Below are 24,178 nucleotides of genomic sequence, written 5' to 3' on the forward strand. Positions count from 1 at the left end.
TTGGAAGTGCCTAGAAATCTCAGGGCGCAGAGACTGGAAGAGATCAGAGTGAGTGAGGTAGGAGGCAGTGGAAGGATTTGAAAACAAGAACGAGAGTTTAAAAATTGAGGTATTGCTTGACCAGGAGCCTGTGCAGGTCAATGAGCACAGGGAGGGGGCAATGATAGATGAACGGGAGTTGGTGCAAGTAAGGAGCCCAGAGGTGGGGGTGGAGTGGGGAGAGAAAGGCTGTAAAGTTTCCAAAACTGGGAGACTGATCAGGAAAATCTTGGAGAATTCAGGTGTGGACATGACATGGGTCTCCTCTTGGATTCAGTTCCAGCTCAGTGAGCTCAGAGAAGATTTGAAGATTAGAACTGATGGACAAGAATCTATTATTAACTCATTCCAAGCTCGCTGAACTGTTGGGGAGCATTAAGGAGACTTGGAGGCTGTTTTTATTGATTTGTCATTACTAATGGCTATACGCCTAGCTTAATGTCCATCAACTGACCATCAAATGTAAGAGAATAACAAGTGATTCCTTCTGCCTGATAGATGATTAAAAATCTTTGCCAAAGCTGCCTGTGGTTAAAGATTTATTGCCCATACAGACAACTGATAACCTCCCCTTGTCAGATTATTCCCACATCTCCAACACCAGACGTGAAAAGGATTTGGGAATGACTCTGGATTGATGAGACTGAAAACTCCTCTCTTGCCCCTCCTGCTTTCTCCAAACCCTTTCCTGTGTCCCTCCTATTTCCTCACATCCACATGCTTGGACAGGAGTTACGAGACCAGCCCCAGAGCCACTGAGCAACACCAGAAACCACAGACGGTCGGATTGCTGTCTCCACTCTCGACCGGATGCCAGTTACTCACTTTATTATAAATAGCCGCGAGTTTATTTTTGCAAACTCAGTTACATTTTACTGGTAAGCTGTTCAGAATCCACCCCAAACAACCCCTACACCTTTTCTTTCGATTAAAAAAAAACTGCTGTTTGTATCGGAGCCAGAAGTCGAACAAACACCCTGTTCTTCAGCCCCTCCCCAATCATCCCAACCCTGCCATTCCACACACACCACCACCCCCAACACCCACCGCCCCCTTTCCCAACTTCCGATGTCCTCCTAAATTCACAAAGCTAATTTTTCTCTTTTTTGCTTATTCTTGGGAACTGTGGGTGTCACTGGTTGGGCCAGTCAGTAACTGCCTTTGAGTTGCCTTTGTGAACCACTGCAGACTATGGTCACCCAACTGGTGTGGGGAAGGGTATTTTCATTCATTTTTACATTTTGACACAACCAAGTGTCTTGAAGCCATTTTAGAGAGTGAACCCCATTGCTATGGGTCTGGAGTCACATGTTGGCCAGACTAGGCAAGAACAGCAGATTTCCTTCACTAAAAGGGATCAGCGAATTAACTTGAATTGAATTTATTGTCACGTGTGCCAAGGCACAGTGAAAAGCTTTGTCTTGCGAGCAATACAGGCAGATCACAGAGTTAAGCAGCATAGATAGTAAATTATAGGTAAACAGCGGCAAAAACAAAAACACAGGTACAGGCAAATGCCAAGGGTTTGTGAGTCCATTCAGTATTCTAACAACAGCAGGGTAGAAACTGTTGCGAAACCGGCTGGTGCGTGTGTTCAGGCTCTGTACCTTCTCCCCGATGGTAGAGTTTGTAGAAAAGCATTGCCAGGGTGGGATGGATCTTTGAGATTAGTGAACAAGAATGTTTCAAAAACACAAATTCAGTCATGGGCTGTTTATGTTGCTGGCTAGGCCAGCATTTATTGCCCATCCTTAATTGCCCAGAGGGCAGTTAAGATTCAACCACATTGTTGAGAGTCTAGGGTCACTTGTAGGCCACGCTAGGTAAGCTCAGAGGTCATCCCATACCAGGTTACAGCCCAACAGATTTCAAATAACCTGGTGTTGTGAGATTTCTGATTTTGTCCATCCGGTGGAGCACTGGCACCTCTACATCAGACTGGGTAAGGGTGGCAGATTTCCTTCCCTAAAGGACAGTAATGAATCAATTGGCTTTTTACAACAATCAACAACATTCACTATTTTTTTTTAAATTTCAGATTTTCTGAATTTAATTTACACCAGCTAGCCGTGGCAGGATTTGAAGCAGTGTTTCTAGACCGTTGGCCTGTGCCTCTGGATTACTTGATGTGAAAAGCGTAGCTCTGGAAAACGCACAACAGGTCAGGCAGCAGGAGAGTCGATGTTTTGGGAATTCCTGATGAAGGGCTTATGCTCACGATGTCAACTCTCCTGCTCCTCAGGTACTGCCTGACCTGGTGTGCTTTTCCAGTGCCACGTTTTCCTCCAGCATCTGCAATCCTCACTTTCTCCTCTGGATTACTAGCCCAGTGACTGCACCAGTAAATCAGTCATCGGCCTGGTTAATGTAAGGATGCGTGCTTGTTGGCAGGTCGTGCATACTCATGATGAGGAGGAGTCCAGAGATCTGGGAGGATGGTAGCAATGGATCGGATTAACGATAGGGAAGGGAGGGGGGAAAGTGAAGCCATGGATGGACTTGTAAACAAGGGTACGAGTCTTCACGAGCCTGATTGGGAGCCCGGGTAAGTCAGTAAGCCCAAGGCTGATAAGTGAATGGGTGGATGAGGACTCAGATCTAACAACAGGGTCCTGGATGAGGTGAGGGACTGGACAGAAACAGATAAATCAGTAGAGTCAAAGTGGAGGAAAAACATGGGAGATTGGTCAGTCTCAAAAGGAAAAGGATAGACTTTAACAATAAAGCGTACATTGAACCAGAACACAAATTATTGCTTAAATTATTGCCAAATTATTGCTTAACTTGCTTTTCCAGTTTGAAGTTTAAGATTTTATTCTCTAATTACAATCAGAGTGGGAAACACAATCTACATTGCAATAGCGCCCCTCATAACCTCGGGAAATTCCAAAGATTCTCACGGCCAATGAGTTGTTTTTGAAGGGCAGTCATGGTTAAAATGTAGTGAACAGGTTTCACAACAGCAAAAACACAGGAGAAAATGCACCTGATTTAGGGGGTAGCTTAATACTAAAAGGATAAATGTTGACTGAGACGCAGAAGGGGAGACAGCGCGGCGCTCCCTCAGCGCTGACCCCCCGACAGCGCGGCGCTCCCTCAGCGCTGACCCCCCGACAGCGCGGCACTCCCTCAGTAACACACTAGGAGTGTCTGTCTATTCATGCTTTAATCTTTGGGGTATATTTCAATTTCTGTGTTCTGAGGTGAGAGTGCTGCCCACGGTCACCTTGACAACAGGAAGGTTTCGTATGGTTGGGGTTGGTGTTGAGCAGAGGGTCCCAGCTATGTCCTGATTGCTCCAGTGGCAATCAGCTTGATTTTTCTCTCTCATTGCAATGGGATCGAGGGGGTGAGTGACCTATCGGGCTCCTGATTTGTCTGTTCCTCCTCCTTCCGCCTGTACAGCTTCTTTGAATCACACTGACGGAACACCCACTTCCCAGAGGAGGACCTCTCCTTGGCATCAATCTGACACCCAGCCCCTCACAGTAACCCTACCCTCCCCATGTGCCTCCACCTCCTCCTTTGTGCTGGAGCAGAAAGTCCCGTCCACGGACCCACTCCAACCCACCCCATATTGAAGAAAGACTCGGATTCCTGCCCCAACTCCAGTGAGCGTCTCCCCTGCTCCAGCACACGCTGCTATCTGGTTATTCCTTACTTGACCATTTGCTGTTGACTCCATCAATCCCACCGTAAGCTCATAGGCAATGGTGCACAAAGAGGGAATCAGAGTTGGGTTGATGGTGCTCTTTGTCTGTCTGTCTGTCTGTGTCTCTCTCGCTGGTATTTGCCTTTATTGACAATCTTACCCTGACCCCCCAGCCCTACAATCCTTCTTCCCCAGTCTCTCCACATATCCATCCATGTCTTTCCTTCTCTCGGATTATCGATATTATCCTTTCCTCTTTAGCTCATCCTGTCTAGACTTCCTTCCCTCTCTCAATGTCAGTCCATTTCTCAGCCCCATGCCTCTCTCCAATTTTTTCTTCACCATGTCACCTGACAGCTCATCCATTCCATTTCTGCCCCATTCCATCCTTCACTCATGTTGCCCATTCTCTCCCTCTTTTAAACTTCACTCTTTGCCCAGTTTCCCCTCTCCCATTTATTTCTCAGAATTCTTTTCCCTCACTCAGTTCATCTCTCACACTCACTCTATCCCTTCTCTTCACTGGATGTCTTCCATCTGTTCACTCTCCATCTCTCCATGTTCAATCAATCTGAGCCTTTGACCATTTCCTTCCTCACTCTTTCTATCTCTTCTATCATTCAGTTGTCCCTCACTTAACGTTAGGGCAAGGTTCGTGAGTATTCCTTGCAGTCAGGGAGTGCAGAGACTGAAGATGGACAAGAAGAAAGGTTTCTTCCTGCAAATCCATCCCAACCCAATTCACCAGCCCATTTGAATTTGGAATTTCTTCCAATTGGGAACAGCAAGTCAAAAGTCTGCAAACATTCTGAATGCTTTCTCAAAAGACTAAACATAGGCAGTGATATTTACAAATTAAATGATTGAAATTCACTTTGCTTTGTATAATTCAACTTTTCATTGAAAAGTAATTATGTTAATGACAAACCAGTTGGAAGCGGTGAAACTAGTAAATAAATAACACCCTAGAAAACTGACATCAACCCAGGAAACTCTGGCAGCGAGTTCCTTTCTTCGGTATATTCAATGGAAAATGACGGGTATCCACATCTACAATTCAAAAATAGGGCTGAATTCAATCACTATTTGAAATAGGTCAATCTCAATAAATGGTTTCCACTTCCCACAAACTCTTACCCCCACCATCCCCAAACCCAATGAAAACACAGCACCTCCCAACCCAGGATTAAAGAGCCAGAGAAAGGCATTTAGTTTCTCTGTACAGTTCACCTTACAACAGAAACAAAAATTAAAAACTGAGTGCTAGATAAACTGTGCACAGTTGACGTCTGGTATCCAGCAACCCCACAATGGGCTGAGGGTGTTTGGCGTGTGAAATGCTACAAGGCTGTAACAGTTTGGGGGAACTTTTAACCCTCAAGAACTCGCCTCTAGAAACAAAAGCTGAAGTTGGAGAAACTCAACAGATTTGGCAGCATCAGCGAAGAGAGAAAAAAAAAGAGTTAAAGTTTCGAGTCCAGAACGAATTTTTTGAACAATTCAGGAAAGATCGGTTCTGAAGGAGAGACATACCAGACTTGAAACGCTAACTCTGTTCCCCTCTCTCTCTGCAGATGCTGCCAGACCTGCTGAGTTTCTCCAGTGAGTTCTGCGTTTATTTCTGACTGCCAGCGGCCCCAGTTCTGAGCAAGTGTCACTCGACCTGAAACATTAACTCGGATTTCTTTGTGCACAGATGCTGCCAGACCTGGTGAGCTTTTCCAGCAATTTCTGTTTTTCGTTTGCTCAATTCTTTTGAGTTTATTTTTTGTCTCTGTTGAACTCACCTCCAGAGTTTACCCAGGGTTTTGCTAAGCTCCGCGTTGTGGAGATGTGGGTATTGATCTGCTAGTTTCCTCCGTGCTGCCTGTGCCCAGACCATGAAGGCGTTCATGGGTCTCTTCACATGAGGCTTGTTCTTAGATGAGCCATTGACTCGGACTGGCATGGGCACTAGGGTCCAGTCATAACCTTCCAGCACTTGGCTCACAGCCTCTCGGATACACAGGGGAAACTTGTCCTCCTCGCTGTCCCGTTTGCCACTGCCTTCCTCGGTACCAGCCTGAAATTTCTCCTCCCCATCAGGAGCCAGAGAGGAACCAGGGGAAACGACCGACTCACTCTCGGAGCCTCCTGAACTCGCCACGTCTGACACGCTCCGATCATCCGTCATGGTCCTTTCCAAGGCTTCAGGAGAAAAATAAACCCGATTACAGCTCGCTAACGATTAGCAACAAGACCCCCCCCCCCCCTCCAAAAAAAAAAGCAATTCTAGAGCCGTCTTTGCAAGAAATGCACTGCCCAGAACACAACCCTTCCTCTCTCTCTCTCTCAGACACAAACACGCAGAGGCAGAGAGAGAGAGAGAGAGAGAGAAAGTTTTTGGAAGTTGTCAAACTTGTTTTGCACCTTAAAATTTGTCAATGTCAGCTCTTCAGCGCTTGAGAAATTCCAACTAACTTTCTGCAGCTCCTTCCAGAATTATAACGTTACTTTTTTTCTCTCTCTCCTGGTGTTGAAAGATTTAATTAAAAAGCAAACAGTGGAACATATCCGATGGAATGAGTTATTCCTGTCAGTCCTGGGATGCACCTTTTCCTCCCCCTCCCCCTATTCCCCCCCACCCCCTTCCTCCTGAGGCTATTCAACAGCAGAGGCTGCACTACTCCAACCGCAGGCGAACTTTTTGTAAAAAGAAACTTGACAGAGCTCGGACGTTCTGTTTTAAATACCATGCCCACCCTCCATTGGTTACTCTGCCTTCCTTGGGTAGCCCCCCCCCACCCCCCAACGATGGAGCTCTGCAGCGATTGGACAGCTCTCCCTGGGTGGGCGGAGACTAGGTGTTAAACCCCAATCAGGCGGGGCCCTCTGTATTTGCAGAAAGTGTGGAGTGAGCGAGCGAGTGACTGATTTGTTGTGTGTCCCACTGGTGTCATGTGGAACTTGCTCCAGGACCTGTCAGAATTAAAGCAAAGACCTACAGATCCCTAACACAGAGAAACTCAGCAGGTCTGGCAGCACCTGTGGAGAGAGAGAGAGAGAGAGAGCAACACAGGATTGAGTATCAGTCTGACTCTTCCTCAGTTCTAAAGAACTTAAGTCATGGATTCATACAGCACAGAAACAGACCCTTCGGCCCAACCAGTCCGTGCTGACCATAATCCCAATCTAAACTAGTCCCGCCTGCCTGCTCCTGCCCTATATCCCGAGGGAAAGACACTATTAGATTAGATTAGATTAGATTACTTACAGTGTAAGTAATGCATAACTATCTGCTACAGGAGGAGGCCAATCAGCCCCTTGAGCCTGCTCCATAATTCAGTACAATCAAGGCTGACCTCATCTCAGCCTCAACTCTACTTTCCTGCTTCCTCTCTGTAACCCTTCAACCTGATACTAATTAAAGCGCTATCTCATTAAATTTATTGTGTCCAGGCGTCCACTGCACAATGTGATAGTGACGTCTATGAGTCATGCCCCTTTGAGAGAACTCATTCTTGCTTTAAATCTGCCACTCCTTATTCTAAAACCTCTCCTTTTAGATTTGACCCACAGAAAGAAACATTCTCTCTATGTCTACTCCATCGATCCCCTTTAGCGGTTATAAAACTCAATTAGATTAGAATCCCAAAATGTGGAAACAGGCCCTTCGGCCCAACAAGTCCACACTGACCCTCCAATGCATAACTCACCCAAAGCCATTTCCCCTGGACTAATGCAGATAACACTACGGGCAATTTCTCATGGCCAATTCATCTGGCCTGCACATTTTTGGACTGTGGGAGGAAACCAGAGCACCTAGAGGAAACCCACTTAACACAGAGGAGAATGTGCAAACTCCACATAGACAGTCGCCCAAGGCGGGAATTGAACCTGGGTCCCTGGTGCTGGGAGGCAGCAGTGCTAACCACTGAGCCACAATGCCTCCCTGAATCTTCTAGAAGAAGCTACACATTCTTCTAAACTCCAGAGGGTTTGGGCCTAAACTGTTCAATATCTCTTCATAAATCTGCTGTCCCAGATCCTAAAACTATATCTTGCTTGTTCTGGAAGATTGATTTGTCAGTTGGTGTTGACCTCCTGATGCTGGACTTATGCCTCTGTTCCAGAGCAGATGCACAGGATTCCCTTTTCTTGCTGGTGAGATGTGCGATTGTTTCAGGGGACCAGATTGTTGAGAGGGTTTTGGATTCCAGCTTCCAATGGAAAATGGAAGATCACAGACTTGCCTAACCTTGCCAATAAGGAAACTGGTGACTGTGGGTGTGACGGCCAATTCTGTCATCTCCCCCTCACACAGTTTCCAAAGGTGTGAGAGATTCTTTCCAAAACTGCCTAACGTGGCCTGGTGGAAGTAAAACTGTTCTGCCCTGACCCTAACTAGACCAAATCCTTTATTCTCGATCTTAGACCTGGTTCCACTTCTCACACTGTCACCCCTGGGATATACATGCACCATCAAAAGCATTCTATCTGGATGTATCACAGGGCAACTATTGTGGTTTCTGAACAATGCATAAACATTGCATTTCAATATCACTTGCCATGGCCTCAAGTCATCGCAAAGTGTTTTGAAGCCAATGCAAGACCACAAGAAATTACAGAGAGTTGTGAACACAGCCCAGTCCATCACCCAAACCACCCTTATTCCTGATGAAGGGTGTATGCCCGAAACATCGACTCTCCTGCTCCTCGGATGCTGCCTGACAGGTGTGCTTTTCCAGCGCCACACTCTCGACTTCCACCCGTTGACAGCATCTACACCTCCCATTGCCTGAAGAGAGCAATCAACATCATTGAAGACCGTTCCCACCCTGGTTATACTCTCTTCCGCCCTCTTCCAACCAGCAGAAGATAGAATGGTTTGTATGAACAGATTCAAGAACAGCTTCTTCCCGGCTGTTATTGGACTTCTGAATGGACGCGGAGAAAGTGAGGACTGCAGATGCTGCAGATCAGAGTCGAGAGTGTGGTGCTGGAAAAGCGCAGCAGGTCAGGCAGCATCCGAGGAGCAGGAGAGTTGATGTTTCGGGCATAAGCCCTTCATCAGGAATGAGGCTTTTGCCTGAAACATCAACCTCCCTGCTCCTCGGACGCTGCCTGACCTGCTGTGCTTTTCCAGCACCACACTCTCGACTCTGATCTCCAGCATCTGCAGTCCTCACTTTCTCACACACTCAGGAGTTGAGGTGAATGAGAGGTGACCTAAGACCCTGCCTACCTTCTGAGGAGGACATGAAAGAAATCCCACCATGTCATTCTGAAGCAGAGTAAGGAGTTCTCCACTGTGTCAAAACTAATCTTTATCTCTCTGTCACTGTCAGTTGAGCATCTGGACTGCTTGCCTTTGTTGCTCAGACCATTGAGTGAGGGAGTTGGGATAATATGTTGCAGTTGTACAGGACATTGGTGAAGCCACTCTGGAGTACTGTGTACAGTTCTGGTCGTTCTACTATAGGAAAGATATTATTAAATCGGAGATGGGACAGCAAAGATTTATCAGGATGTTACTGGGATTAGAGGGTTTGGGTTATAAGGAGAGGATGAATAAGTTGGGATGTTTTTCACTGAAGTGTAGGAGGCTCAGGGGTGACCTTACAGAGTAGTGGGGGGTGGCAGAGTGGGGGAGTACATAACTGGAGTCTGGATGTGCTTCTCAGTCGGTATTTGGATGGCAATGTATTTGTCTGGTGTCTTTATGAAAACATCTAATTTCATCCTCACCACGTTCAGATGGCAACCAATAACCACCAGGCAATAGGACAGAGAGCTTTACTCTGTATCTAACCCTGTGCTGTCTCTGCCCTGGGAATATTTGATGGGGACGGTGTAGAGGGACGGTATAGAGAGAGCTTTACTCTGTAGCTAACCCTGTGCTGTCCCTGTCCTGGGAATGTTTGATGGGGACAGTGTAGAGCGAGCTTTACTCTATATCTACCCCATCCTGTCCCTGTACAGGGAGTGTTTGTTGGGGGACAGTTTAGACCGAGTGTGTGAAGTTAACACTGTTGTGGACCTTCCGTCAGCATCCTGCACCAGTTATGTATTGCAATTCCTGCCTTCTGATTGGACCAACACCGTGGAACTGATTATCTGGTACCAGTGTGTGAGTAACTCCTCAACATGAGCCATGGTGTTTCAGGATGATATTTAGTTACCATCTCTTCGAGAGACAGCGAAATATGGAGAAGAATGAAGCCCACATCCTGAGATTAAATACCAGCAGATCACAGAGGAAAGAGTTGGAACAGAAATGTTTCTTGTGAAACATCGACCCTATTTCCCATTAACTTCCACAGAACCAATTTAATAATTGCCATGAATTATTCTGAACTCAGTGAGGAACTGAGGACCCATTGATTCCCAAACCTTCACTCACAGCTATTTGCTAATCAATTGTTCCACCCTAATACCGTGTCCCTTTTGAAGAAGGCATTCAATATTTTTCTTTTCTCAGTTGCTTTTTCAGATAGAACTTCTTATTACTGCAAAGAGAGATATGCACGCATCAGGACCATCACAGGAATGGAGAAAGTGAGGACTGCAGATGCTGGAGATCAGAGCTGAAAATGTGTTGCTGGAAAAGCGCAGCAGGTCAGGCAGCATCCAAGGAGCAGGAGAATCGACATTTCGGGCATGAGTCCTTCTTCAGGAATCACAGGAATGCCAAGTTTCAAGTAATCAGAATAATTTATACCACAGTTAATTGATGAGTCAGGTCTGATTGGCTTAGCTGTTGTCATGGAGAAAACAAAAGGGATCTACAGGCTCCAAAACAGTACAAGGTTTAAACATGTTCCTTTACCTCAGTAGAGAGTGTATGAGTGTATGTTGCTTTTAGCACCACGAGTGAATGAACCCCTGATTATCTTATAGTGTGGCTATTAGCACACCATGAATTATTCAGCAAGTACTCCCCAAACATCCTGACAGTAGATCTTTTATTGTTGGTTTTGCGAGGGGTAGAATGGTTGAGTGCAGTTTGCAGTCTGCATAATACAAACAACTAAAGGAACATGCTGTCTGATTTGCGCTTAGCTACCCAGGACTGGACACAACTTTAACCAAAATATCTCTCATTCAATGAAGCTGAGCTGTACTTCCACTGAACGTACAATGAGGAGCTAACAGGTGCCCCAGGTAGATCCCAGCTCTGTGCCAAACTCGCTTCTGTAAGTGTGATCCACGAATTATCTCCAGTTTTCAGTTCTGCTTACTAGTTAGGCACCAAGAATAAAGGAATATTGGCAAGATCCCACGCTGGACTATAACTGAGTGCTTCCTTCTCTCTTCTGTTTGCATTTGGAGATGGGGTATTGAGACAATCAGGAGGTTGTGGAGCAGAATTTAACAAGCTGTTCCTGAATTCTCCATCATCCCAATCGGAGAGAGCTCCTCAGGCAGGGTGAAGGAAAATAACTGGGCAGGATGTGCTGGGCATTATGGATGGAGTGATTTCAGAAAAACGCTCCTTTCGGGCAAAAACAGCTCAATCGCACAGCGATGGATACGCAGCTGTCAAGGATGGTCTTTCGCAATGTCAACCACTCGGGTCCTGTCAAACGAATTTCCATCATCCCGGTTCATGAGGCTTCACAGCACAGGGAGGTACTGAGACAGAAAGAACCCATCCACAGCCTTGAGCACAGAGTGTGGGCTGATCCATCCAGTACAGTGCTAACAGTGTGTTGCACTGTCGGAGGGTCAGTGCTGAGGGAGTGCCGCACTGTCGGAGGGTCAGTGCTGAGGGAGTGCAGCACTGTCGGAGTGTCAGTACTGAGGGAGTGCCGCACTGTTGGAGGGTCAGTATTGAGGGAGTGCTGCACTGTCAGAGGGTTAGTGCTGAGCGAGTGCCACACTGTCAGAGGGTCAGTGCTGAGCGAGTGCCACACTGTCAGAGGTTCAGTGCTGAGCGAGTGCCACACTGTCAGAGGGTCAGTGCTGAGGGAGTGCCGCACTGTCGGAGGGTCAGTATTGAGGGAGTGCCGCAGTGTCGGAGGGTAAGTGCTGAGGGAGCGCCACACTCCCTCAATAAATAACTCCCCTCCTGCCTTCCCAAAGCCTGTCCACCATCAATAAGGCATAAATAACCGTAAAATATTGCCGCTGCTAAGAGATGGAAAAAAAGCAGAAAGTGTCACAGAAACTCAGAAAGCCTGACAGCATCTGTGGAGAGTTCATGACTGAAGTCCAGCAACTCTTTTTCTTGGACCTACAAGCACAAACGCAGAGTGACGGAATACTCCCCACTTCCCTGGTTCGGGGCAGCTCCAACAGCACTCAAGAAACTCAACACCATCCAGGTCAAAGCAGCCCCCCCCTTGATTGGTACCACATCCACAAACACTCACTCCCTTCACCACTGACACTCAGTAGCAGCAGTGTGTACCATCTACAAGATGCTCTGCAGAAACTCATCAAAGATCCTCAGACTGCACCTTCCAAACCCATGTCCACTTCCATCTAGAGATACATGGGAACACCCACCCCCCTGCAAGTTCCCATCTGAGGCACTCACCATCCTGACTTGGAAATACATCGCCGTTCCTTCACTGTCGCTGGGTCAGAATCCTGGAATCCCTCCCTAAGGGTATTGTGGGTCTACCTACAGCACATGGACTGCAGTGGTTCAAGAAGGTAGCTCACCCCCACCTTCTCAAGGGGCAACTAGGGACGGGCAATAAATGCTAGACCAGCCAATGATGCCATATTTCAAAACAAAGTTTTAAAAAAGGATTTATTTCTCAAAATGTCAATAATCTGCCCTGCACAAATTTGTTTAAGCCTGCCCACCACTTGCACCTGTCCCATACCCCTCCAAACCCTTCCTATTCGTATACCCATCCAAATGCCTCTTAAATGTTGCAATTGTACCAGCCTCCACCACTTCCTCTGGCAGCTCATTCCACACATGTACCAACCTCTGCGTGAAAAAATTGCCCCTTACGTCTCTTTTATATCTTTCCCCTCTCACCCTAAACTTATGCCCTCTAGTTCTGGACTCCCTGACCTGACCTCCCAACCCCTGTACTCAATACTCTGACCAATAAAGGAAAGCATACCAAACACCTTCTTCACTCGCTCCGAAAGCTAGTGCTTCCAAATAAATCTATAGGGCTATAACCTGGTGTTGTGTGATTTTTAACCTTACCTGCTGTGACCTACATGTGGCTCCAACTGCCCTTTGGGCAATTAGAGATGGGCAATAAATACTGGCCTAAGCCCGCGATACCCTCATCCTCTGAATGAATGAAAAAGGGAGGAAGAGTCGCTGGACCCGAAACGTTAACTCTGATTTCTCTCCAAAGGCGGTGCCAGACTTGCTGAGCTTTTCCAGCAATTTCTTCTTTAGTTTGGGGTGGCACGTTGGCTCAGAGTTTAGCACTGTTATATCACAGCACCAGGCACCCAGGTTCGATTCCAGCCTCAGGTAACTGTGTGAAGTTTGCATGTTCTCCCTGTGTCTGTGTGGGTTTCCTCTGTGTGCTCTGGTTTCCTCCCACAATCCAAAGATGTGCAGGTCAGGTGAATTGGCCACGCTAAACCGCCCGTAGTGTTAGATGCATTAGTCAGAGGGAAACGTGTTTGGGTGGGTTACTCTTTGGAGGGTCGGCCAAAGGACCTGTTTTCACACTGTAGGGAATCTAATCTAATTTAGTTTCTGGTTTACAGCATCTGCAGTTCTTTCAGTTTTTATTGAGCACTGTCCTTATTCATTCCTGAACTGCAATGGGATGAACATATACAAATTGGAGTTGCAGACTAATTACTGTCATTGACTCTCTCCCATACTCTCCAAGTATTGAAAAGTCATGACTACATAACTATGTAAATATGCTAGATCACGAAGTAGGTTTTGATTTGAGTCATTTGATCATCGTTTCAAAACATCAACCCTTGCGTTGCATCTTTCCTGTGCGCTAGACTCTTCAACTCTTCCTACAACTTCTTCCATCTGCTTTTTGCTCTCTTGTAGAAAGAAAATATTTTGACCTCTGTCCTAAACTTGCTCCTTTTGGTTCTGATTGTGTCAGCTCCCAGTCTCAGCCTTGCTTCTGCCATTGGATCATCACCATCCCTGCAGCTTCCAATGTTTATTTGTTTTCAGACAGAAGGAATAGGGAAGGTTTTCTCTCCCGATGTACCCTCAATGAGGCCTGACCTCCATGAACCCCACATTCTTTTGAAGAACAAAGGGAGATCAAATTGAGGTATCCAACACAATAAAAGGAATGGATAAAATAGACAGAGAGTGGAGGCTTCCCCTTGTCGGGCATTCCCGGAGGAGAGATCATAGTCTTAGGATAAGGAGCAGCAAATTTAAAACAGCGGTGTGGAGACACAACTTTTCCCAGAGGGTTGTGAGTCTGTGGAATTCACTACCTCATAGTGCAGTGGATGTTGGAACAGTGAGTGAATTTAAGGAGGAGTTAGACAGATGTTTAATTGGTAATAGGTTGAAGGGATACGGGGAGAGGGCAGGAAAATGGGAGTGAGGAGCGTATCAGCCATGATTGAATGGTGAAGGCTGAATGTGTGGTGCTGGAAAAGCACAGCAGGTCAGCCAGCATCCAAGGAGCAGTAGAGTCAATGTTTTGGGCATATGCCCTTCATCAGGGTTTCATTTTCCTGATGAAGGGCTTATGCCTGAAACATCGATTTTCCTGCTCCTCAGATGCTGCCTGACCTGCTGTGCTTTTCCAGCACCACACTCTCATCTCTGACCTTCAGCATCTGCAGTCCTCACTTTCCCCTCCTGGATGGGTTGAATGGTCCAATTCCATCCCTTTATCTTATGAACCTATGTACCCCAATGTGGCTTGGTTTGGCGCGGGGGTGGATTTGAACCAGGGACACTGGGTTGAATCTAACAAAGTGTCTGTTTCAGGGCTTTCGAAGGAGACTTTCCCTCTGTGAGCTAGCTCACACAATTCTTTGCCACGCACTGATACAATTTTTTGTAAATCTATTGGCACTTTACACTGTCCCCTGCCTGATCAACTGTCCTCATCACTGACAATCCCTGTCCTTAGCACCCACTGCTCTCTCCCTAACACCAGCCAGCCACTGTGTCATCATAGTGCTGAACATAGCACTTAGTAAAGACTTCAGTTGTCAAAGAAAATGAAGGAAGTGCCAACAGAAATGTAACTGCATTTGTCTCCCAATAAACTGGGCTTGCTTGCCTTTTGAGTGGCAAGTGTCAAGATATTTTCTAATCGACCTACTCAGGATTTTTTATTGCACACCCACGGAGCAGATGACTCTTAGAACCGGGACCCTTTGGTCCAGAGGTAGGGACACTCCCATTGCACTACCGTAGTGCCTGAATTTACAGTCAATGAACAATCACTTCATCCAATTCAGATCTGTTGGAGGTGGGTGTCAGTTCAGTCCCCACGCTGCAGTACTCTCTCTCCTGTTGAAGGTGATGTTCCTCCTGCACCACGTTCCCATTTTCCTCCTCGGAAGACAGCTGCTGTTCTCCGGCCTCTTAGGAGTCCTTTCATCCCTTCTTTACCCCTGCCAGATTACTGGGCACAGGGATCATGAGGTACACACTGCACCCTCAGAGGGTTCACAAGGGTCTATGATAGAGAAAGGTGGGCCGAAAGGCATCTTCTCCTCCATTCATTGGTTGGACATGGAGGAGGCTGGGTTAGATTGATAGGATTTGTGAGTTTGCTTTGCAATAGTAATACTCCCTGGACGATGACCAATCAGCAGCCAACTTCAGAGCCATGGGAGCATTTTTAATATTGACCCTCAACTCAATAACTTCCCCTAGACCTCTTCATAGCAAACTGCCGCCGCGATATTAACCGCTACCTGAACTCCCACACCTCTCCCACCCACTCCAACCTCTCACGCCTAACCCTGCTCACCCCCTCACCCTGAATCCACTCAGTCCTTCTCTCCTGAACTCTCCTCAACCGGTAATTCCTCAAACCTTCAACCCTTCCTCACCCTCAAACTAAGTCCCCCCCCCCCGCATGCAAACCTCAGAAATGGAGACCCCCAATAAACAATCACTGTCTAATAAAGGTTAAAGGTCAGCATGTAAAACCATTCACTGGTTGAGACACAAAGCCATTTTGGTCCCCTTGGATCCGGCAAACATCCCCAGCTCCCTACGACCCCATCCCTACCCCATCCTCAGGGGAAGGTGAAATGTATCTTTTGCCCCTGTGGAGGGTGAGCAGCTGAGTGTCAGTGAGAGCGGTTAGTTAGCTGTACGGTGGGAATGTTTGTGTGCTGGTGCCAGAAAGTCCCCTCAGTGCCGGTCCTGATCAAAAGGCATCATCTGAGGAGGTGCCCCGTGTGGGCGGGTCAGTGGGAAGGCTGTGACAAAGAGTTACAGTTGAATCCTTTGTCTAACATTCATTCCCACATCAGCACAATCAGCCGAGCAATGGGCACATTAAGGCTGGAGTCATTACAGGCCAAAGACAGTCAGCATTACAACACAGACTGTGTAACCACCTCGGCATTAACCCGACGATCCCAGGTTGTCAGAACTTCCCTTGATTTCTACAAAGAGGAAAACTTGCTTTATTCCTGCTATTTACCAGGCTCTCCCCATGATCATGAATGTTCCATTTTTACTACGATATTAATCAATAAACGTGACATTGAGATTTCTTTACTTTTGGAGATTTTATTCTGGAATAAGGGAAAGAAGGAAGTTTAAAAAGTAAATGAGTTTGGGTTAAACATGCCCTAGGGACCATTCCAACCTGAGGCCAGAGGGATGATAAAGCTGGTATTTGGTTGGGTGAGGGAGCGTGATATGTAGGTGAGGATTGGAGAGGCTGAAACACATGCTCCAGTTTCTAATTTGCCCACCTCACAGCGAAGGGCCATTTTATGGAAATCAGTCATTGAGACCAACAGCCCTTTGGCCCATCGAGTTCATACCAATTAAAAACAACCACCTAATTCTTTTCATTCCCAGTGTTTGGCCCATACCTTTGGCATCACAAGTGCGCCTCTAAATCCCCTGAAATGTGATGCAGGTTTCTGCCTCTCCCACCCTAATAGGCAGTGACTTCCAGATCCTCACCATCCTCTGGGTGAAAAAGATTCCTTAAATCTCCTTTCCTGCCCCTCCCCTTAAATCTACACCCCCCTGATCATTGGTCTCTCCACCAAGGGGAAACATTCCTTCCTGTCTACCCTGTCTATGCCCCTCATCACTTTATACATCCCAGTCGTGTCCCTCTCAGTCTCCTCTGCTCTAAGGAAAACAATTCCAGCCTGTCCAATCTCTTCCTCACTCCAGCCCAGGCAACTTCCGGGTAAATCTCCTCTGACCCCTCTCCAGGGCTATCGCATCCGTCCCATAATGTGGATTCCAGAACTGCATATATATTTGTAGTGAATAGAACAAGGACCAGAGGGATCTCATTGACTATGAGATCCTTGATTTGCGTTGTTAGCCTGGGCCAATCAGGGAACCCTGGCTGACAGATATATACAGACGATTCAGAAGGTCTCCTCATTCTTGGGACTGCTAGCCCATCCTCTGTGCACATGTAAATAAAGGGTGACTTGGTGATGGGATACTGGCCTCTGTGCAGTTATTCCAATATTCTATTATTGTAGCTTATAGTTATGTAAGAGTGGAAATTTCTGAAACTTAAATGAGGCAGCAACGTCAAAATCCCATTTCCTCCCTGCTGCTATCCTACGAAATAAGAACCAAGATTCAAAGAAAATTTACAACCCAGGAACAGGCCTTTCGGCCCTCCAAGCCTGAGCCGATCCAAATCCACTGTCTAAACCTGTCGCCCAATTCCTAAGCATCTGTATCCCTCTGCTCCCCATCGACTCATGCATCTGTCCGGATGCAGCTTAAATGAATCTACCGTGCCTGCCTCTACCACCCCTGCTGGCAACGCGTTCCAGACACCCATCACCCTCTGTGTGAAGTACATACCGTGTGTATTCCCCTTAAACTTTCCACCTCTCACCTTGAAATAGATTGTTTCAATTGTTGGGCTACTCAGTGAATCTTTGTCACAGGAAAGGCAAACACTTCCTTCATTGGCTCCTTATACACTCCAGGAGAAGGTAGCAGTGACCCAGGTGAATGCCTAGACAGCAGGAAACATGTTCACCCACGTCACGTTGTGTTGCAGGAAGTCAGTAGAGTTTTGGCCTTGTGACAGGGGATTGGGAATTTTGTCCTTTCCACCTGAACAGCTGATAGAACACTTGCTGATGTCTAAATAGCTTAGTTCATACCCCCTCCCCCAAACTCTGTCTCCCCAGTACCTGGGACAGCCCCACAACACCAATCCCTAACACAGGGCAGCCTTTATATACGGCCTGTGACTTGATATAAGACTGGTATTGTACTTGCTTGGCGTGGTTTTCAGCTCAGTGTGGCAACAATGAATTTAATGTACAGTGAGGTCTTTTAGAAGCATTAGGGGCCCAGAACAATTCGGCTTGTGTTTCCAATTTTGCAGTATGAATGGTAAGTTAGATAAGACTTTGGGGCCTAGCTGTGTATCCCCTTTGTTCAGTCCCAGGTGAACTGGAACCATGTGATCAAATGTAAAAACTTGTTAAAATGAATAGCTGAAGGGACAGAGTCACAGAACGACAACATGTTTTCAGTCTGGTTGCTGTCCGTCTCCTTTTGAAGATGGTGAACATTCCAGAAACCACCAAACTTACCTCACATTGTAGTTGGATTTTTGGGCCTACACAGCAGCGCTGCCTGTCAACTGGAATTCACGGCCGGTGTGGTTTTTTTGGGAGAGAAATAATGCCCTGGTTTTGGAATCCACAAAGGTTTGTGAAAGTGTCTTGTGCATTTGACAGAAGGGATAATGATTCTGGCTTTTCTTAAAAATGACAAGGAAGAAAATGATATTTTGCTTAAGGTGGGGGTGAGGGTCACACAGGTAGCTGAAATGGATTGAAGGCCTTGCTTGTTGCTATGGGCCAGGGTCCCTGATGCTTCAACTGAGGCTCAGCTGGAGCAGAAAAAGGTGAAGTCAGATTGCCACCACAGATAAACCTGAAATAGCTAAAGACGTATGAAAAATAGTGAATAAAATAAAAGGATTGATCCTGTCGAAGGGCAATCCCATACTTAAAGCTTCCCACGTAATTGTCGCTTAATTTCTTTTGCTGACAGACCTGACCTCACCCACATCAAAGTATTTTCTGTGATACCCCAGTGAAGGTAAATGTTCTGACTCTGTGGCTGATGTTAAAGTAATTCAGGTGATTGTGTAACGATCTTGGTAAAGACATTACCATTACCTTAGCTGAGCAGGAAGGCAATGTGAACAGGAGTCCGGTGTGGGCCAAATGGCCAGTGCACTCATGTTTCTGAGTCAGAGGGTTGAGGGTTCCAGTCCGACTTCCATGGGTTAATCCAGGTGGAGTCTCCAGTGCCGTACTGAGGGAGTGTTGCACTATGGCAGGTGCTGCCTTTCTGATAAGACATTAAATGAGCCTGCCCACTCAGGTGGACATGAAAGAACCGTGGAAGAGTAAAGGAGTTCTTCCTGGTGTGCTGGGCCAATGTTAGTCTTTCCACTAATGTCAACCTTATCGTGGTCATTAGTACCTTGTCTATGGGAGCTTGGTGTGCACAAATTGGCTGGCATCTGACCTGCTTTGTCGCAGTGGCAACTGGTTCAGGAAACATTTTTCGGCAGGGTCTGCAGCTTTCTGGGCTGTGAAGGGCACAATAGTGATGAAAATGATCATAAAGAGGAGTCTAAATGTCATTTCAGGCTGCTCAAGTTTAAGGATTTTCAAACAGATTAGCATTGGGATCATGGGAAGGGGGTCAGTGGTCTGAACCTCAGGACCCTGTGCTGCTTGTAAAGAGGAGGAGAGAAAGCAAGAAACAGCGAGAGGTCATAGGTCGCTGATGTGAGGTTAATGTTCCCAGGGCCTGGAGCGGGCTTAGGGAATAAACGGATGAAGGTGAGGAGTTGAAATTTCAAATTAACTTTTGAAAGTTTGTGTCACTTTTTTTTGCTAAGCAGTGACACACTCTGAATTCTAAATGTTGCTGTTTAATCTGTGAGTTAGTAGAATAGTTTGACAGTTTGACTGCTACATTTCCAGGTAATCAGTTGTAAACTGTTACTCGATGTGCCTTCCCCAGCTCACAGCACAGTTACAAACACTGTCACACTTCAATAGTACAGACGTTGCAGCCTCTTAGTGGGTGAAGACGGACAGATTTCATGAGAAATCTCAGAACCACTAATGTTATAAAAGACCACTTCAGTTCCAGCCTGTAACCCACTCCTAGTTATCAGCTTTTCCATTTCTAAACCTTACAATCCCTCAATTAGAATTCATCTTGCTCCTGGCTATCTGTTAAATCCCTGAACAAGTGGATTAGGTTCTAGTCTGTAACCCACTCCAGGGTACCTGTTATTCTATATAGAAACTACATAGAACCCCTCAATTTGATTGCAGTCTGTAACTCACTCCAGTATCTATTACTCTGTGTAGAAATAAACCAATAGTCCAAATTCGATTCTCCACATAACTCACTCCAGGGATGTGGCATTCCACATAGGAATCCATCAATTTCACCCACAGATTCCTGTAACTGGGTACTATAGGAGGAGCAGCTGGCAGACAATGCTGGACTAATGCTGGGAGCGTGAAAGTGTGACAGTTTGCAATCAGAGAGCAAATAATAGGCATGTTGCTGGGCATAACACATATTAGGATACTCTGTGTGTATCATTAACACTGTGTGTTAATGAGTACAATGCTATGTTTATTACATAGTAGCACACCTTGTGTTACAGGGTATAACACACAGGGCTTTACTGGGTACAATACAGGATTACTGGATATAATGCTGTGTGTTACTGGGTACATTATCTAACAATTCACTGTGAGTTACAGCATATAATACTGTGTATATTAAATAATAACATACCGTTTGATATTGGGAATGATGCTGTGTCTATTAGATAATGACATACTATGTGCAACTGACTAAAACCCTGAATGTATTATCTAATGATCCACTGTACATTATGCACTCTCTGTTACTGGGTATAACGTTGTTAATATTATCTAATAACATACTGTCTGCTACTAGGTATAACATTGCATATATTATTTAGTTACATACCGTGTGTAACTGGGTATAACATTGTATGTTAGATAATAATATACCCTGTGTTACTGGGCAGGACACTATTAATATTGTCTAATATTGCACCATGTGTAACTGGGTATAACTGTGTGCAGTATGTAATTATAAACTGCATTATTGGGTATAATGCTGTGTATATTATGTAATAACATGCCATGTGTTACTGGGTAAAACACTGTGTATATTGTTTAATACACACCTTGCATTACTGCATAAACCCTGTTTATATTGTATAATAACTTACTGTGTGTTACTAGCATCTGTGGAGACAAATCAGAGTTAGTGTTTCAGGTCAAGTGACCCTTCCTCAGAACCCTTTCTGAACAGTACCCATTCTGAAAAAGGTTGACTTGACCCAAAACATTAACTCACTTTTTTCTCCACAGATGCTGCCAGACTTGCAGGGTTTCTCCAGCAATTTGTTTTTGTTTTAGGTTCCCAGCATTTGCAGTCCTTGTGGGCTTTTTGTCGAGTGTGTAAGACATTGTGTATCGCTGGATAGCATACTGTGTATGTTGTACAAAGTAACACCGTGCATTACTGAATATATTGGCATGTATTTTAGGCCATAAGACCAGGAGATGTAGGAGAAGAATTAAGCCATTTGGCCCAGCAGGTCTGCACTGCCAATAGGTCGTGGCTGATATGTTTCTCACCTCTGTTCTCCTGCCCTCTCTATATAACCCTGATCCCCTTACCAATCAAAAACCTATCTACCTCAGTCTTAGGTACACTCAATGAGTTGGCCTCCACAGCCCTCTGCGGCAATGAGTTCCACAGATTCCCCACCCTCTGGCTGAAGATATTTCTCCTCATCTCGGTTCTAAAGGGTCCTCCTTTCACTCTGAACCTGTGCCCTCAGGTCCCAGTCTTTCCTATTAGTGGAAACATCTTCTCCATGTCCACTGTACTTAGGCCTCTCAATATTCTGTCAATTTCAACCAGATCCCCCCCTCATCCTTCTAACCTCCATTGAGTACAGACCCAGAGTGGCCAACCGCTCCTCATATGACAAGCCCTTCATCCCTGGATCATTCTTGTAAATCTCCAACACCAGCACATTCTTCCTTAGACACAGGACCCAAATTCTTCACAATATTCCAAACATGGTCAGACCAGAGCCTTATGTAGCTTCAGCAGTCCATCGCTGCTCTTGTGTTCTAGCCATCTTGAAAGGAATGCTGACATTGCATTTTCCTTCCCAAAGCCAACTGAATCTACATGTTAACACTAAGTGAATCCTGAACTCAGACTCCCAAGTCCCCTTGTGCTTCATATTTCTGGAATCTTTCCCCATTTAGAAAATAGTCTACACCTCTATTCTTTTTACCAAAATGCATAACCTCATACTTTTCCACATTATATTCCATCTGCCGCTTCTTTGCCCACTCTCTTAACCTGTCTAATTCCTTCTCTAACCTCCCCACTTCCTCAATACTATCTGCCTCTCCACTTATCTTTGTGTCAACTGCAAACTTAGCAAAAGTGTCCTCAAGTTCTTCATCCAGATCGTTAATGTATCACGTCAATAGTTGTGGTGCCAACACGGACCCCTGTGGGAAATCCACTAATTGCCAGCTGCCATCCTGAAAAAGACCCCTTTATCCCCACTCTCTGCCTTCTGCCAGTCAGCCAATCCTCTATCCACACATACCTTGCCCCTAACACCTCTTATTTAGCAGCCTCCCAAGTAACAAAGGTATCAAAGGTTTTCTGTAAATCCAAATAGATCATGTCCACTGGCTCTCCTTAATCTAATTTACTTGTTACCTCTTCAAACAGATTTGTCAGGCATGACCTCCCACTGATAAAGCCACACGGATTCAATCGGATTTGCCTTGCACATCCAAAGTACTTTGCAATCTAATCTTTAACAATGGACTCTAAAATCTTATCAACAACTTAGGTCAGGCTATAGTTTTCTGATTTCTATCTCACTCTCTTCTTAAACAAGGATGTTATGTTAGCCATTTTCCAATTCTCTGGGACCCTCCTTGACTGCAGTGATCCCTGAAAGATCATCATCAATGCCTCTGCAATCTCCTCAGCTATCCCCTAAAGATTTCTGGGCTGCAGTCCATCTGGTCCAGGGGATTTATCCACCTACTATCTTTTCAGCTTCCCCAGTACCTTCTCCTTAGTGACAGCTACTACACTCACTTCTGCCTCCGACTTTTTTGAAGTTCTGGTATGCTGCTGGTGTCTTCCACCATGGAGACTGTTGGAAATTACCCGTTTCAGTTCCTCCACCATTTCTTTGTTCTCACTTACCACTTCTACAATCTCATTTTCCAGCAGTTCAATGTCCATCTTGCCTCTTACCTTTTATATATCCAAAACAACCCTTGCAAATTTCTTTTTATATTACGATCTAGCTTATTCTCATATTTCATCTTCTCCTTCCTTACTCCTGTTATAGTTAGCCTCTGTTGGTTTTTAAAGGTTTGCCAATCCTCTGGCTTCTCACTGATCTTCACCACATTGTACGCTTTTCCTTTTGCTTTTATACTCTCCCTAACTTCCCGTGTCAGCCACAGTTGCCTCTTCCTCCTCGGGATGAATTTCTGCTGTGCCTCCCAAATTACCCCCAGAAGCCCCTGCCCTTGTTGATCCCCCATATTCCCTGCTGGTCTTCCCTTCCAATCAGGTCTGGCCAGCTCCTCCCTCATATCTTTGTAGTTACCTTTATACAATTGTCAAACTGTTACATCTGATTACAGCTTCTCTCATATCATAGTCACAGCCCCCCAGGCAGGGGTTCCTACAGGTTAATCTCCCTAATCGCGTCTGGTATATAAAAATACACTGTGTGTTACAGAGTATTACCCATGTATATATTATATAATAATTTACCTTGTGTTACTAGATATGACGGTTGCATTAATGAGTGTTGCATTGTGTCAACTACATATTGCTATGTCCATTTGTTATTGAGTATAACATTGTGCATATTATATAATGCATAATCAGGACTAACGTGTACATTACAAAACAGCACTATTGGGTATAACATAATATCTCACTCTCTGTTACTGTGTATAAAATTGGATATTTTATACCATTTCATGCATTACTGGGTCTAATGCTGTGAATGTTATACCATAGATACCATATGTTACTGGTTATAACACCGTGCATATTATATAATAACATACCATACATTACTGTGTACAATGCTGTGTATATTATGTAATAATAGTGTTACTGGTTATAACCATCCATATAGTCTCAAATAACTCTTTATGTGTTATATTCAGGTATAATGCTATGTATGGTGTGTAATTAGATACTGCCTGTTGCTGAATAAACCCTATATTGTAAAATAACTG

At 45.5% G+C, this 24,178-nt stretch overlaps 1 protein-coding gene and 1 long non-coding RNA gene across 2 annotated transcripts in view; one reads left to right on the top strand and one right to left on the bottom strand.

Annotated features, from left to right (window-relative positions):
- Window positions 1-6,343, bottom strand: part of sox10 (SRY-box transcription factor 10) — a 21,580-nt gene extending 15,237 nt beyond the window's left edge. Inside the window, exons 1-2 of the mRNA XM_043679494.1 lie at window positions 6,101-6,343; window positions 5,479-5,878 (exon numbers count right to left, since the gene is read on the bottom strand). Coding sequence (XP_043535429.1) covers window positions 5,479-5,864 — 386 coding nt within the window. The 5' untranslated portion in view covers window positions 5,865-5,878; window positions 6,101-6,343. The remainder of the gene's footprint in view (window positions 1-5,478; window positions 5,879-6,100) is intronic.
- An 11,846-nt stretch (window positions 6,344-18,189) lies between these two features.
- The window catches only part of LOC122542111, a 71,978-nt gene continuing 65,989 nt past the window's right edge, over window positions 18,190-24,178 (top strand). Inside the window, exon 1 of the long non-coding RNA XR_006309748.1 lies at window positions 18,190-18,496. This is a non-coding gene — a long non-coding RNA (uncharacterized LOC122542111). The remainder of the gene's footprint in view (window positions 18,497-24,178) is intronic.

This window comes from Chiloscyllium plagiosum, chromosome 39, assembly GCF_004010195.1.
Source record: "Chiloscyllium plagiosum isolate BGI_BamShark_2017 chromosome 39, ASM401019v2, whole genome shotgun sequence".
Lineage (NCBI taxonomy): Eukaryota > Metazoa > Chordata > Chondrichthyes > Orectolobiformes > Hemiscylliidae > Chiloscyllium > Chiloscyllium plagiosum.